The sequence below is a fragment of the Rhipicephalus microplus genome, chromosome 9 (genome assembly GCF_043290135.1).
Source record: "Rhipicephalus microplus isolate Deutch F79 chromosome 9, USDA_Rmic, whole genome shotgun sequence".
Classification (NCBI taxonomy): Eukaryota; Metazoa; Arthropoda; class Arachnida; order Ixodida; family Ixodidae; genus Rhipicephalus; species Rhipicephalus microplus.
The window spans coordinates 24,594,772-24,612,384 of record NC_134708.1 but is presented as its reverse complement, the minus strand read 5'-3'; the positions used below and the strand labels follow the sequence as shown (position 1 = coordinate 24,612,384).

Below are 17,613 nucleotides of genomic sequence, written 5' to 3'. Positions count from 1 at the left end.
AATTGTCGCCTACGTTTTGCTGCTGTTTTTTTTTTCGCCGTGCAGTCGCATCTACGTTCTGCCTCGTACTGCGCGGCTATCATGCGCGATAAACCGATTTCACTTCTTTTTGTGCGTTCGCGACTGCGCGAGCTCAGAAATGTTTGTGTACACTCTAAAAAAAGAGCGAGTAAAAAGGGTGTCTTTTTGTCCCTCAACAATAATCGTCATCTATATTGCGTTCCATCCTTGCGCTATCGCCCCGGGCCCGGTACATTCCGGTCACGATCGACATGCCCATTATCAGGGTTACATTGCATTCTCGATAGGAAAGTGGCCAGCGCCGAGTTTTCAAGAAAGGAAGCGCACGGAAGCCTGATGTGACGATTATTGTTGTGGAACAAAAGGACACCCTTTTTACTCGATATTTTATTAGAGTGTAGTCGAAAAGCGTGAAATCCCGACGGGATCAACGCTGAGTACAGATATTTCACGTGTTTGCTGAAGAAATGAATGGCGTGGAGGAGATAACGTTTGTAAAAGAAGGTCATTGAAGGTGAGAAAGGAAAGGGGTGGGTGGGGCTTCCTGTCTCGCCTTTCAATTCAGTGTGGGTTAGGGGGCCCTTTGAGGTTTACGCGTCTAGTGTGAACTTCATTTTTAGTCTTTCCGAGAAGGAGGAGGGCAATTAGGTATGGATGTTCGTTCGTTCGTTGATATACGTATGCGGGCATATAAATGAACGTACACACGGCTTTCCTTGTGTATTTGTGTTACAAATGTGTCGTTGTCAACTGACAGAATTCTGCAGAAGTGACACGCGTGCAAAAACCAAACGTTTTCCGCGGATGAGGGGGTTATACGCTATAGTGACGGTAGGGTTGGAAACGCGGTTGGAACACCACGTTTGCGCTTAACGACCGGTTTGTTTTTGTGTTTATGCGAAGTGTTTATGCGAAGAGGTGTCAAAACTTTCACGATTCGCGCCACACATCGCGTGATGACAAACGAAAACAAAAATAGAGACAGTCGAAAGTCTATAGCTTATCCAGCCTGCTTGAAAGGCGCGCGGCCGTGGTTTGTGTTTATGCTGGAATGTGTCGCCTTGTACACAACTCCGTCGTCGTTTTTATTGCGTCGCCGCAGCCGTCGTAACAATTAGCCGGCATCGTAAAAAAAAAGTGAACACCCCGAAAGTGTCGTGTTTATCTATTTTTTTAATTTTAGGTTTTAAATACACACAACAAGAAAACTTCGCAGACACTTGTTTGGTCCCGTAGCCTATAGCTTGTTGCTACTGGCGTGGCCAATTGTGTGACATGTCTGCATAACTGCGCAAGCGGTTACAACAGCGACGAAAGATAACAAGCTGGATACAAATATTTAAATAAAAAGAACGCGTGATTGAATTGTACAGCGAATAACAGCAGACGAAATAACTACTCATGCAATTTTATGCCTTCAGAGCTACTCATAAAGCATGTCATAGCTTCCGTCCACGCCGTCCTCGTTTAGATGGCGAGGCGGAAATGTTGTATTCCCGTGTGCTCAGATTTGGGTGCACGTTAAAGAATCCCAGGTGGTCGAAATTTTCGGAGCCCTCAACTACGGCGTCTCTCATAATCAAACGGTGGTTTCGGGACGTTAAACCCCACATATCAATCAATCGTTTAGATGGCTCTTGGACGCGATGGAAAGTCTCGGTGAACCTACTGCTCACACGGCCACAATTTTCCTTTTCTCATAGCCGATTATGTAAAATCACCACTCTTAGGAAAAAAAAAACTAGTAAGCAGTTAGTAAACGGGTGTGTTTACTAGTTTCTGGAGTTTTTTTTTTACTAGCCAGGAGTTAGTACAGTTTGTAACTTTAGCCTTACTAACCAGGGAACGTGTTTTAATGTTTTTAGCTAAGCAACTAATAAGCCACCTACGTTGCCAGATTTTTCATAGATTCCGCAGTTAGTAAGTTTGTAACTTTAGCCTTACTAACCAGGGAACCTGTTTTAATGTTTTTAGCTAAGCAACTACTAAGCCACCTACGTTGCCAGATTTTTCGTAGATTCCGCAGTTGTAAAGAAAGCCCGTGAAACCTGAAAAAAAGCCGTGTGACGGACTGCGAGCGCACTGCGATAGTACTGCTATAGGCTTTCTTTACAACGCGCAAAAAAATAACACCGCTAGACGTATCGCACAGGAAACAACTTGGTCGGTGGTTTCTGAAAGTGCTCAACATCTAGGGTTCATATTCTGGGTTTCCAGCCCATAATTAAAAAGTACGTAATTATTAATTATTTAGTATAAAAAATGAAAATTGCCTGAGTACCTACAGGCTAGTGCAAGTAGTACGCGTTTGGTTCAATTCGCCACTGATGTGTCTTTCATTTTCAAAGTATTGGCTCAAGTTATGTGGGACACCCTGTATATAGCCTTCATGCGGCTGCTACAGTAGAAGTCTGCTATGTCCAAGTCTTGAAGATTTACTTGTGCATGCGTGTTCTCGTGGCCGTTCATATGAGTTCTCATACACGTATGAGCATATAATCATGTGAGTAAGAGAACTCATATGAGTATATCATATGCTCATATGTGTCCATATGAGCGTAAGATATTCTCATATGAGTCCATATGAGCATACGAGACTCACATACGTATGTGAATCTGATTTGATCGTGTGGTTAATTCTCTATGGCTATGTTGCTGTGAGGCGCACTTACGAAAGTATAGTGACACGACGCAGTTAGAAGGCATTAATTAATTTACGAGGGTCATGCCGATACGTTTGTTTATTCTATACTTTTGTAATAGAATCATTCAATATGGCAACGAACACGGACATTTAACAATATAGGCGTAAACCTGAATTTTGAGGGGGAAGGGGCTACTTACAATTTCGTAATGAACAAACCACTCGAGTCAGCACTATTCAATTACTAACTAGGTAGTAAATTTCAGTAACCTGCATTTTACTACCTTCCCTTACTAAGAGGCTATAGTGGTTTATGTGACAAGTGAATGGTTAGTATTTAGTTAGTGAACATGCCGACCTTTATTTTTGAGAGTGAATTCGGGCTACCTAAAAGAGCGTAGATTGTCTCAGCCCCTCTCGGTAGTGGTCACGGGGCTCGGCACTCACCCGAAAGTTGCAATTTCTGAAGCTCTCAACTACGGCGTGTTTCTTATGACGTTAAACCGCGAACATTATTGTTAGAATAACGGATAAACTATAAAATAAAAATCTTCGCTGTTGTGAAATCGTTTTCGAACAAAGCGGACGCATTGTGCTGTAGACAACATGTAGACAATTATATATATATATATATATATATATATATATATATATATATATATATATATATATATATATATATATATATATATATATATATATATATATATATATATATATATATATATAGTTTCATTAAAGGGTCCCTAAAACGTTTGTTTAATATATTAAAACATTCGTATGCAGCATTACCTCATCTTGCACCGCAATCTAAGCGAAACACATCGCATCAAAGAAGCAAAGGACCATTAAACGTTGCTCCAGCAATGTTTGTCCTCCCACGTTCTTCACTCACGGGTTGGTTGCAGGTTTTAACTGCAGTGACTTCATCGTGCCATAAATAAATATAAATTAAAGTTACGCGCTGAAGACACAAAATCATTTTTTTTCTGAAATTTATAAATTGCTTTGTATCTATTTGAAAATCGCCACTCTTGACGTGAGAACGCGCTTAGTGATCGAGAAAGTGCGCAGAAAGAAAAAGTGGGTGGTGACACCATCTCTAAATTAGCACACCAAACGCCTACGGCACATATTTTCACGGCGTCTACTAGGTTCTACGTAGCTCTTAATGAGCAAATATTAAGTGAACGATTTTCTCCGAGGGAGTCATAGAATTTACGTACCAAGTTGCAGAAAATTAAGTTGTGTCAATGCAGCCTAAAGAAGAAGAATATACAGTTTGAAATTCGTGGCGTCACTCCTGGAGGTTGCGGCGGGATATCGAAATCTGAAACTTTCACGTCGATTTCCTCCTGTATTAATTAATTTACTTTATTTATTGAAAATACCTCAAGGACCCTGTACACATCACAGGGTTTTACATGAGCCCCGCCGTGGTGGTCTAGTGGCTAAGGTACTCGGCTGCTGACCCGCAGGTCGCGGGTTCGAATCCCGGCTGCGGCGGCTGCATTTCCGATGGAGGCGGAAATGTTGTAGGCCCGTGTGCTCAGATTTGGGTGCACGTTAAAGAACCCCAGGTGGTCAAAATTTCCGGAGCCCTCCACTACGGCGTCTCTCATAATCATATGGTGGTTTTGGGACGTTAAACCCCACAAATCAATCAAGGGTTTTACATGAGGAGTGAGAAAAAGAAACAGGTTAAGTAGTATTTACGAAGTGTGACTCAACGGAGTTCTTGAAATTATGCATGGCTGATGTTAAAGATGATGTCTGGGGTTAGAATGTTCCATATATCTATGATTCTAAAATTAACGACATTAGGGTTCTCAGACTACAATTTATCACTATAAAACGACTCATTATTTCATTTTAATGTCCCTTTAAAGTGAATGAAAGAACTACTTGTCATTGATACACGGTTCAAACTTACAACCTTTGGGTAACGCGTTCGATGCTGTAGCAAATCAGCTGGGCCTAAACGGCACAGTGTCACCGGTTGCAGTATATATACTCGCACACGAAACTGTCAATTGCTATGGACGCTGATTCAGATAGCATTTTTCGATCGCAATCGACAATGATCGCTGTTACACAGTCCAACCTAATGCGATTCGAGTTTGGGGCCGACGTCACATCCATTGTCGTGATCAGGGAGCGATATCGCGACTGGGAGGACACGACTACTTCGATCTCCACTGATCGCGGTCAAAAGTGCCCGGGGGGTGGGGGGTGGGAAATGATTTTAAAAGAGAAAGGGAAGAAAAATATTGGCCCCTTATTGGCATGTTACACTGCAAATGTCGTCGAAAGACAATAGTCTTGCGTCTGGAGAGAGTGAACGAAACGTTTATTTATGTTTTGCGTAAGAAAATCGGTGAATGGTATTCTGGAGGTGCTGCGTTTGAGTGCCTAGAGCGTGCAGCGGAGGCGAACGAGCGCATCAAGTCACGTCACACGTGAGACATGAGCGCTATCTGGCAGTTATCTCGAAAAACGAAGCGTGCGCGCCCAGCGCGCCCGTCTCGGAGGTGATAATGTGTAGAACGCAAGGCGACGGGTAGGTGCCGCCACCGTGTCGTCTTAGCAAAGCGTTGGAAACACTTGCCTTTTCGTGCAAGCGATGCATAGTCAGCGCAACGTGATAAATACTCATGCATGCCTTTATCTAGTAAGAGACACACATATAGAATATTGACGTTTTTTATGGTGCCTTAGTTATGCGCAATAATTGCTTTTTAATTGACAATCGCACAAGTAAGAACGCTGGACTTTGAGCAATATTGGTGGGCACTGCGGACGGGGTCGGCCGTTTGGGCTATCGTCTGGTGCAGTTAAGGGTACCGTTAAGGGTGGACACAAACAGGCATATGTACAGATAGACGAACAGATAGACTGACAGACCAAATTTTTGCGTCGAAGGTCCCCAAGAAAGACGGTCGTTTTTAAAACTGAACCCCGCTATTGTCTCTAGCTAAGCAGGACACCTCAGCACTGGTTCGCAAGGGGGTGGATAAGGTGGGACTGAAAGATAGAGAGAAAAGGAAATATTGGAAGACTGTTAGAGAAGTTCACGGACGGGACTTCGATTAGCCAGCGGTCTTCTAGTGCCCCGCCGCGGTGGTCTAGTGGCTAAGGTACTCGGCTACTGACCCGCAGGTCGCGGGCTCGAATCCCGGCTGCGGCGGCTGCATTTCCGATGGAGGCGGAAATGTTGTAGGCCCGTGTGCTCAGATTTGGGTGCACGTTAAAGAACCCCAGGTGGTCGAAATTTCCGGAGCCCTCCACTACGGCGTCTCTCGTAATCACATTGTGGTTTTGTGACGTTAAACCCCACATATCAATCAATCTATCAATCAATCAGCGGTCTTCTAGGAGAGCACATCACGGAGGAGACAACCGTCAGTCGTGCAATCTATCGGGCGTCTTCCAAGAGTTCCCGCGTGACGCCCGTATGGGTGTGCTTATTAACCAATTAGCCCCCCCCCCCCCCCCAAGCTGTCTTCGTGTCTTTAGCAGAATACAAGCGCGGTCGGTGGTGGCATGATTTTCGCCGCACGGGCGTATGGCAGTAACATTAGCATAAACGGCAGTAGCAGCTGCGCGTGCAACGGGAGGTATGCAGCGAGCACAGAGATGGCGTAGGAGAGGAGGAGAAACGAGTGCATGCCGCGCGATTCCGTGAATCGACGATGTGGGGCCGCCCGTCGGCTTCGCGCGTGATTTACGACACCTCGGCTACGGCTGGACGGTGCGCGAAGTGGGAATCTTCACGTTTCCGAGCCACCACGAGCAGCGCAGGCACGGACAAGGGGCTCGAAAGCGTGTTGTGGGCCCTGCTACCGTAGGGTAGCCTGGAAGGGGGGGGGGGGATCAAAATCCCCTAAAGTTTTCCATTTTGTAAGTGTAGATACTATTGTCACGTTACAACGTAACTGTAACCTGCTGATAATGGCACACAAGGACGTCAAACTGATTCGAACAACGGCAGTACGACTACTGTTTTTTTCTGCACGCGCATCTTTGTCCTCTTCTGAACAGCGGCACGTACAAGCATGCCAGCATCTGTGGAAATAATAGTTTCAGAAGTTGTACTAGTGGCACTATATACACGCACACACACAAACGCACGCACGACCATATGTATGGTTGACTCCCCCCCCCCCCCCCCATTTCCCAGAAATATTTTTGGATACGACCCTGTCCGCTTCGTCTCCCGTCTCTTCTATCCCCCTCCTGTCGTTTGCGCTGTTAAGCACTTTCCCCGTTCGCCCGTTTAGACAGTGTTAACATAAACGCGAAAGGTTTAGATGCCTCATCAAGCTCGAAAAATGACCGTCTACGGGAACACTATAGTGACGTATAGAAAAATCCCGATGTCATTTGGTGACAAGTGTTGTCGTCACGATGCCACTGATTACCCAATTCGATTACGCCATTATCAAGTCACGGGGGATTACCCGACGTGACGTCACATGATAGACGTCATCACATAGTCGATTGGGTAAAGTTGGACCGATCACGGAGGCAACCCGAAACCAGGGCAGGTGCAGAAAGCTTGCAATGCTTCCAATATCGGAGGCTGTGCAAAAAAGCATGTTAGGTGCAGAATGCTTTGGTGGGGGAGACATACTCTCGGCTTAGAAGAAAAACATGACGGCTTTAGCTTTTGCACAGTCTTAGGCGAATGCGTTAAGGGACCGTGGGAATATTTCGTGGCCCGAGCAACCAGTGGTATTCTTGTTTCTCTTTTAAATAGTTCCGGTCATGAATTTTGAAAAACCTTTCGGTTTTCCGAAATTCATGAAAGTCCTCTAAAAGTTAAAAAAAAAAACAGGAATGTCTTATTCTGGTCCAAGTTAAGGGTTACATTGAGTGAGGTGATATCGGAGCATAGGTTTCCATAAAAGCTAGTTAGATGTGAGGATAAACAACGGAAATTACTTGAGATCATCGAAAGATTACGACCAGCGTGGATCGTTGTGGCACTCGCTGAACTTTTTGTGCCGAAAAAGCTGTTTTGGATATGCCACGTACTTACCATCGCTGAACTTGTTGTGGAGCATGCTGCCGCTTCTCGCCAGCAACCTGATCTTTGTCCTGTAGTTATTCTCGTTAATTTGGTCCACGTACTCCACCATACCTGAATGCATCAGATCGGAAAGCACTCAACATTAGGCGAGATGCCCGCCAGGCCGGAATTCTACAAACCTAAAACCAACAGGCAGTGTTTAGCTTGATGTGTCCAACTACACAACCGATATAACATAAGTAACGGATATAACACTGTTCTGGACACCCCACAAAAAGAAAATGCAGCTTTATACACATTGAACATCCTATATATAATGCATATTTTTCGTGTTTTAGCCCTAAAAAATACGGGGTTTTGCACATCTTTACCCAGTAACATCCCGTGCCTAAGAAACAAAAAAAAAAAAATACGTGGCTGATTTCTCTTTTTGAGAATCTGTATATAACACGGAAGTGAAAGGTGTCTTAGCAGAGGAAGTTGTGCGTTCATTTTGCATTGTTTCGTCTTAAGGGGAAATGAATGAATACTATAGCAGCAAATTGCAATGCCAAGCAAAGAACGGCAATCAGCGTGAAATTTGCCGCGCGCACCACAAACAGAAAGCATGCACGAAATGAGCATACATAGGACGAGCGCGGATACCTGTCACAGCTCGACACTTAAAGCACGCTGCTCAAACAGAAAGAAGTGCACAAGAAACGAACACACAAGTATACACAAGACGAACGCGAACCGCTGTAACAGTTCTTGCGTCTTCGAGTGTGAGCAGCGTGCTCCTTTCGCAAACGCGGCCGCGGCAGCGAGCGAAGTGACTTTCGTGCTTCATTTAACCACTGTGGCTTTAAAGCAAACTAGGGGATGGAAGCACAAGGGTACAAAGCACCCGAATACCGTGATAAGCGCGCATGCTAGTCAGCGACCATGTAAGATGGCATCTTCACGCACTTTGACCACGCCATGTGGAGGTACGCGCGCGCATAGCAACGTGTGGGCTGGGCTGGCGCGGTGCGACGACTTTTAGAGCTGGTGCGCCTAACGCTAAAGGCTTTACCCAACGCGCGCGTCTCGCTACTTATGAATAAAGTGTGCTAAAGTTGCTGAGCTATGAGGACCCTCGAAGGTACATGGTGTATATAAATGACTTGTCGTTAGCTCCCTTAACAACGTACGCTCTGTGGCCTAGACAATAAAGAAAAAAAAACGCTATGTGGCCTAGTGATTAGCGTCGCGCGCTGTGCATTTAGAGGTCGATGGTTCAAAACCCCGCAACATAAATGTTTCTTTTCTCTTTTTTCTTGGCAATCTATTGGAACTCATTTTACAGCGTCATATCCGTGACGGAAGTACGTCAGCGGAGCCATGGTAGACCCCGGCAGAAAATACCTTCATAAAATGGAGAGATAGAAAATATAGGCTGTTAAGGCATACAAGTTACGCAAGTTGCTCGAGGTCAAAATGCAGGTACGTTTATGATAAGCCTAGGATGCCTAGAGTATGTTTAACAAATGGATGGCCTATCGGATGAATTTTAAATCGACCGATTTTATCACATCACTTCATTCTTTCTCTTCTTCTCAACCGCAAACTTGCGATTAACCCATCTCCGTACCTGACACACTTATCAAGCCGACCCACAAGGAACCATCCCGCTAAATCTTTAACAACTTAACACAACAGACGCTTATAAGTATTCAATTTTTCACCCAAGGCCTCAGACCGGAATGAGATAACTCAGGCATCCTCATACTATCCATTTCTCTTCGCTCCAAAATAGCATTGCCTCGTGAATTCATGCTTCAGATATTTTAATGCAGTGTTTTTGTTTTCTTGTATGTATACTTTTTATTGCATGCATATGCATTCATTATTTTGCTGGCCTGAAGAGTGAAAATGATGTTTTTGGTTGGAAATTTATTGTATTCTTACAGTATTCGCGTGACAGAATGAAAAATGAACATGCAGAATGTTTTTTTTTGTTCAATACGCGTGTTATTCACATTAATTACGAAAGAGTTTTACATGTCGCTTTCTTTGTTTGCTATGATTGTATCGCACACCCACCCCAAAGAATTTGGGATGTCACTTTCTGTATCAACGATGTCATTTTGAAACTACCTACCTGCTTGGATGTAAGGGTCTGCAGTATTAAATATATATTTATTTTTTATTTTTATTTATTTAAGAACACAGATCGCAGGACCGCATCATGTGGTTCGCGCTCATCGGGAAAGCTGTACACGCCTCTGGTTTGCATTCGAACTATACTTGGGACATCAAGTAGACGGCGAAAACGTGCCTCGAGTGCCCACGCGGTTCTTATTGTAACAAAAGCGGTAATCGCAGCTGTCATAGCTACGTGAGATTGGGAAATGGCGCTTATATCCCGCAGCTAACAACCAACAAAGCACGGCGCAGCTTGAGCAGACAGTGTGTGTGTGCGTGTGCTTACGGCCCAGCAGTATGTGGAAACGTCCTCTGCGGTCCGGCGGTGCGTCTCGATAGTTGATGACGTTCTTGATGCAGTGCTTGGCCCGCGGCTTGAACAGGGCCAGGTTGTGGACGGTGGCGACGAGCGATCGGTCGTTCTCGAACGACGAGGCCACGTCGAAGTCCACGTCAGCCAGGGCGCAGCCGAGCAGCGCGGCGGCCGCCACCAGCGCCGACACGACGCGCACGCCGCTGGCTGTGCCGCCGCCGCTCGCTCTGTGGGAACCGCTGGCTGTGCCGCCGCTCGCTCTGTGGGAACCGCTGGCTGTGCCGCCGCTCGCTCCGTGGACACCGCTGGCTGTGCCACCGCCGCCGCCGCTCGCTCTGTGGGCACCGCTCGCTCCGTCAGCAGCGCTGCCGGCAGAGGTTGGCATCCCGTGGCATCCGCTGTCTTCTGTGGCGCTGCTGCGGCTGCGCGGTACACGTCAGGCGCTTAATGGAGCACCGACACAAAATTTGTGACGCGGAATAATGAGCGAGGTAGGTTTGTCTAGAGACATGCACATCTACAGAATATCAAAGGTAGATATACACTAGAGAGAGAGAGAGAGAGAGAGAGAGAGAGAGAAAGAAGGAATGTAGGATAGGTAGGGAGGTTGACTAGACTATGCATCCAGTTTGCTACCCTACACATGGGGAGGGGGAGAGGGGAGTAAAAATTACCCGCAGCTTCCCTCGGGGGAACACTGAGGAGGATGCGGAGCATATAATTGGTTAACGGGGTGTTAAAGTGCGACTTACTTGGGTCGATGGCTAAATTGGTTAACGTGGTTGTGAAATGGGGTGTTATATTGCGACTTACTTGAGTCGCTGGCTAAATTGGTTAACGTGGTTGTAGGAGGGGTGTTAAATGAGTGAACACGTACGACACGTATGCGAAAGGGCGGTGTTTATTTATTGCGACGAACTTTGAGCACGATGGCTTTTAGATGCCACTTTGGCCGGCGCTGGTCGAAGGGACGCCGATCATTGCGACCTCGGACGTCGACGCGCCGTACAAACCAACCGACGAGCGGCAACTGAGCGAGCGAGCACCGACCTTGAGTATATATACAGCGCGACGGCGCATGCACTGTCAGCTGTCGAATGTTCGAGAAGGGGGAGAAGCGCAACGGCGCATGCGCGCGCGTCAGCTGCCGATGTTTTCGAAGCGCGACGGCGCATGCGCGCGCGTCAGCTGCCGATGTTCTCGAAGCGTGACGGCGCGTGCGCGCTACATTATACAGCTAGTGAATGTTCGTAAAGAGGAGAAGCGCACGCGGTGTGTAGAGGAGGAAGGGTGCACAGATGGAGGAGTGAAGCGCGCGCGGTGTGTAGAGGAGGAAGGGATGCACAGATGGTGGAAGAAGGAGGAGGAAGCTTGCGGACGGCGCCGCACTACAAGCCTCGAGTATTAGATGCTCCGCATCTAAAAGAGAGAGAGAAGGTGTCACACAGGTCCCGTTAATTCGGGAGGCAATCGCCGGGCTAATTCCAAGGGCCGAAGTATCGGCCCCCCGAACCACACCACGAAAGCGTGGACAGTTTAGAAGTGGTCCTTTTTGGTGCGCCAGCGGACGCCGGCTGTGGCCCAAAGAACAAGTCAAAGCCGAGAGTTGTTAAACAAACAAATTATATTCTCAATAATGGCAGATCGAAAACAATACACAAAAATGCACACTCCACAATTGTTGCATACAATATGTCACCAATCAAACAACGTACTACACAGTACAATCAGCCACTCTCGAAACAACGGACACAGACAACAATACGCACTACAATGCAGTCGCATGCATTGAACAACCAAGACACTTAAAGACTAAAGAGATAGAAAACCTATTCAGTCCAAAGTTCTTGGAACAAACGTCTGGATGATACTCTTCCGAGAATCACTCACTCAAAGTCCAGCGTTGTTGTCGTTCCGCTGCCCCTGAAGTTTTGTCTTCCAGGAAACCTCGCCGAAGTTTCTCTTCCAGGAAACCTCGCGTCTTCAAATGGCCACTCTCCAAGCTTCAAACTTCTTCGCCGGAACCACGTCGGCTTCACACATGCAGCTGTTGCCACGCGTCTCCGCTCGATAGCGGTAAACACACGCTCTTGCCTGTAGCTCGAGTCGTCACCCCTCAGGTGGAAATCATCTTCTTCTTCTCCTGCTTTGTCGCTACGGACAAAAGCTTCGCCGACTACACGGCGGAATCCCTACGCGCTCTGGCGTTAACTTCCGTCTTCTCCTGCTCTCTCGTCTCGGCTGCTCGAAAAAATACCTTCCGCGCGAGACTCCAGAAATTTCTCGTCCTTTCGTCGGCGCGATACGCAGCGAAGGCTGGGGAGAGGGCGAGACGGTTGGGATGCCCTCCGCGGCGGATGACTCAACTCGGCGTGACCACGCTTCTTTCGTTCTAGAAATTTTGCGGGCTTGCTCGGCCGCCGATGTGGGGTGAGGAGGTTCGTCGGCGAAGCCACGCTTCCGAGAGGAGAGGCTCGCGCGCCCGGGGAGCCTTTAGATGTTTGTTTTCTTTTTCTTTCTTTTTCGTTGACCTCGCGGCGTCACTCCGGCGGTTCGTCGCGAGAATTTGGCGGCGCGCCCTTTTTGAGCGCTCGTTCTGTGACAGAAGGATAGACACATGTCACATCACACACACAATGCCGAGTTTCACAGGCGGTCCCTCAATGACGTTGCTGTCAAGTATCTCAGGAGGGCTCGTGTGGCTTTCTGTGCTGATGCGCTGCGCGACCAGGCTCCTAAGATCTTTGCTTCATTAAATGACCGGTCATCGAGTCTATTCAAGGCACGCTGGAGAGTGCGGTGATCTTCATCAAATCTCCTCAATATATAAAGCAGGATGACGACGCGTTTTTTTTCCGGCACTGGGATATACACTAGAACATTTATAAACAATTTTATAATGTATGCCGCGTGAACGCGCGTGATGCGGAGCCCTTCACGGCGCTCCCAATCCAATAACAATTACTTCCTATAATACTTCTATACTTTTTTCGGCATCTTTGTTTGCTAGTTCTCATTATTGTTGTGCCTGGCAAAGAAATTTGCGAGCCCTTAAGTTTACATTTCTTTGCTCCATTCATTGTTGAAAGGAGAAAAAAAGATCAAAGGGACATTTTACAATATTCCGCACTAAAACCGTAGATGTGGCGTAACAAAATCGAATGTATTTCCCCATATCTCATTAGTTTACCTTCACTGCAGCCGTGTATACGCTCTTCCATTCCCGTTGTTCGAACTCCGAGAAGAGACAAGGACCGCAATGAATTCACAAACAAAAATTAAAAAAAAATGACATGCTTCTGTGAACGGCCTGCCTTTCGTTCTCAGCTTACCGGGTATAATAGAGATAATTTTCGAGTTCTGCGAATCAAGAAGATGGCCGCCATTATGGCAAAAAAGTTCAACCATCCCTGCTTTGCTAAACAGATAGAACAGCGAAGCTATCGTTCCCTTCACAAATCTAACGCATTTCTATGTGTTGCAGTCTTTCTGATACTTGGTGTCGCTGCTATGTATGTAAAACACTATTTATTAGGCTTTTGAGGTAGTAGTAGCGCTCTTCTAAGCCCGGAGTATTACGTCAAAGTGGTGTTACATTGTAACTGGCACGATATTCTTTGGGCTAACTGACGCTGTCTTCATCTTTTTAGTTGAGGTTGTGTGAAGTAGGATTAGCACAAATTTTCTGCGGCACATACGTGTTTATGACGATGATAGCATTCTCATTGATAATTACAACTGAGAAAACAATATTCAAAGGTAGGCTACTTAGAGCCGGCTTTCCCATCATCGAGGTAGTAAATTTCTAGACACACCCAAAGAAAAGGCACAGTTATATCTATGCCTTCCTGAAGCAGATCCTGCACTTCCCTGCATTCGTTCTCTGATGACCGGAGGAAAATATCATCCGCGTACACTGAAATATGTACTGACGATGGTTGAAGAGTTGCCAGCTTGTGCATTACTATTGAGCAGTGTAAGTATTAATGTGCTTCTTTGAAGATCCCCCCCCCCCCACCCCCCCAACCCCTGCTTTGAGTTCTTGTGTATGCTGTTGCCCGTGCCTGTCGACTTGAATAGAGTTGAACAAGAAAAAAAAATTGAGATCAAACGAAATAGGCGTCCTTTGAACCACACAGAACAGATTTGCTTAGACTGATGGACATCTGGGGTAATGAGGGAGATAAGTTAGATTTGAGATACAGTAATAAAAAATCAGCAGTCATGATTTTTACTCATAATGAAGGTAGTGAACTTAAGATACAGGAGGTCACGCTAGAGATAACAGATAAATACAAATATCTGGGCGTATGGATAAGCAATGAGACTGAGTACCTATGGGAACATCAAATATACGTAACGACTAAAGGGAAAAGGAATGCAGCGGGGATGAAAAATAGGGCACTGTGGAATTACAATAGGCATGATGTTGTGAGAGGAATTCGGAAAGGTGTCTTGGTTCCTGGTCAGACTTTCGGCAATTCGGTCTTGTGCATGAGATCGGAGGTTTAAGCAAGATTAGAAATTAAACAACGTGAAATAGGTAAGCTTGCTTTAGGAGCTAACGTGAATATACCAAATCAAGTAGTACAAGAGGATATGGGATAGACATCATTCGAGGGCAGGGAAGCTAGTAGCAAGATCAAGTTTGAGAAGCGATGGAGAGAAATGGGGGAGGAGCGTTGGGCTATGAAGGTTTTCAGCTACATGTACATGAAGAATTTCGATACAAAATGGAGGAAGCGAATCAGAAAATTGACAGGTAAATACTTAGAAAACAGCAGGGGGCCATACCAAAAAGAATTATCGGTTAAGATGAAGGTGAAGAAAACGGAGACCGACAAGTGGAAAATTGGCATGATCAACAATTCGGCACTAGAGATCTATCGAACGTTTAAGCAGGAAATTGCCGAGGAAAGAATCTATGATAAAACTCGTGGTAGTTATCGACGGTTTGAGGCCAGAACGGGAGTATTGCGAACCAAGACTTATCAGGTCAAATACGAAGGGGTAGACACGGTATGCAGCGTGTGTGGAATAGAGGAGGAAATATCCGAACACTTGATAATGTTCTGTAAAGGGCATCACTATATAAATCAGGATGACGGCGCGTTTTTTTTTTCACGGCACTGGGATTTAGGGACAGGGAGGGCAAAATCGACTTTAAGCGGGTAGAAATAACTAGAAGGAAGTTATCTGATTGGTGGCTACAATCAAGGCACGAGTGAAAATTAAATCCTTCACTGCAAAGTGCCAGTGCTTAACTTCGCCATTTAAAGGAAAAAAAAGATAAATCTAGTTTTTGTTCACTAAGTACTACGGCTAAGCGGCATTAGCCGCCGCACAATCTAAAGTGTATAGCCATTGCCATATCCATAGCCATATCCATAGCCATATCCATAGCCATATCCATAGCCATAGCCATAGCCATATCCATAGCCATATCCATAGCCATATCCATAGCCATATCCATAGCCATATCCATCCATCCATCCATCCATCCATCCATCCGTCCGTCCGTCCGTCCGTCCGTCCGTCCGTCCGTCCGTCCGTCCGTCCGTCCGTGGTGCCATTTCACCTTTTCCCTGCCCCGGTAAACAACGATGGCGTCGATAGGTTACAGCATGTTCACATCCAAGCTTGTGAGCGAGCATGAGTGTGTGTTCATTAGGTGATCTATATTCATCGAGCAGAGAGAAACGAAGACAGTAGTACGTCGTGAAATATTTTGTGTCACGCACATGCAATCACCGAGCCGTTCTGTGCGTGTGATACCTTCAGCGAAAGTGAAAGAAAGTGACACCGGCAACCCACCAGTCCTCAATTACACCAGCTGCTTGGAAGAAAAAGTACGATTGGAAACTGTACGTGAAACCAATGACCCCTTTTCTAAATTGCGTTGCATACGTGGTTGGTATCTCGGCGGCCTAATATTAGGGAGTTTTAGAATGGCGCACCGCGAGCCCTTGCGGTGGGATCGCTGCCACTGCGCATGCGTCGTAACGCGAGTCGCCGTTCGCAGACCGCCCGCAGAAAATTCGAAATAACGTGCGGCGATCGCGGCCCGCAAGGCCCGTTAAGTGCTGTGTGTAGCTTACGTCCATTTGGGCAATTTGGGTTTGCGGTCGGGGTGAATTGAAGGCCCTAGACTTTTGCCTAGGCGGAGCAAACGCTAATCTAAAGCTCATATGGCGCCCGCTATGCCCGCAACGCCCGCAGTGCCTGCAAACGTTATTCTAAAGCTCCCTATTATAATTACGATAACGCTGAATATCGCGTACCGTAACACCGCTTCCGCCGGCGTCGACGAAGAGAGTCGTTCCCAGCGCTTTTCCGGGGTAATAGACGCGTGTGTGTATTACTTTGTTGACTGTGCAAAAACAGCGTTCTTGGCCGAGTAAAGACAGTGTTTCACCCACTTGGATTTACTAACGCCAAACGCCCGCTCATGACCGATCGGTGCCGAAACTTCTGCTTCCCATTGTTGCCTTCGCGTACCCTGAAAGATAACGTGAGCGTCTCCAGAAAGTTCTTGAGTCGCTAAAGGAGGAAAAACAACGATGTCGACGAAGTATGCACTGAAATTTAGAAAATCGTTTCTTGGGGCTTTGCGTTGTTCCAATCAAGCAGTATCTGCTCGGCCGTACTTTTTTTTTTCTGAAATAAATCTCAACGCTTCAAAGAATCTTCGTGTTCTTTCCCCTGAAGAATGAACATTTTATTTATATTCTCTCAAGTAAATAAAAGATTTATTGCATGGTGGTGGTGCAAAAAAGTACAAATTAGATGTGCCTGCGAAACCAAAACCAAAATCGCACGAAACGGACCATTTGGCGTAGTAACACATGTGCAGAAGCTCCGCCTACGTAGCTTTGGCTTTGCTTCCACAGAAACTCGTCGCCCAGTATAGGTACTCTACTATAGGAGAGCACAAAGCCGTCCCATTGGCCTAACACTTCACGAGGCCCTGTCGGCTTGAACGCTCTGTAAAAAAAGTGGTTAACGATTTAGAGAACGATGTACTCTACTATGGGAGAGCAGAAAACCGTCCCTTGGGCCCCACCCACAACGTGCAGTTAGTCTGCGTGAGTTCGCGTTCTGTGTGTTTAGAAAAAGTGGGTGTAACGATTTAGAGTACTAGGTACTCTACTATGGGAGAGCGTAAAGTCGTCCCGTGAGGAGCAGAAATACTCGAGGCTTATAACGGCATATCTCTCCGGGAGACAAATTCTACATGGAGCTCCGTGCGTGTTTAGAAATAGTAGATAAGAATTTAGAGTACTTAGTACTCTACTATGGGAGAGCTGACAGCCGTTCCTTAGTCACCTACCAAAAAAATACAGCTGACTCCTTTCCGTCCTCCGAGTGACAAATAGTTAATGCTGCTTGAAGCAAAGAGCCCGAGACATCGATATCTACGGTGGTAGTCTCTGACTT

General features: G+C 46.2%; 1 protein-coding gene across 1 annotated transcript in view; it reads right to left on the bottom strand.

Moving 5' to 3' along the window:
* The window catches only part of LOC119164930 (uncharacterized), a 108,502-nt gene that overhangs the window by 5,486 nt on the left and 85,403 nt on the right, over positions 1–17,613 (bottom strand). The window contains exons 2-3 of the mRNA XM_037417130.2: positions 10,150–10,598; positions 7,707–7,808 (exon numbers count right to left, since the gene is read on the bottom strand). Coding sequence (XP_037273027.2) covers positions 7,707–7,808; positions 10,150–10,561 — 514 coding nt within the window. The 5' untranslated portion in view covers positions 10,562–10,598. The remainder of the gene's footprint in view (positions 1–7,706; positions 7,809–10,149; positions 10,599–17,613) is intronic.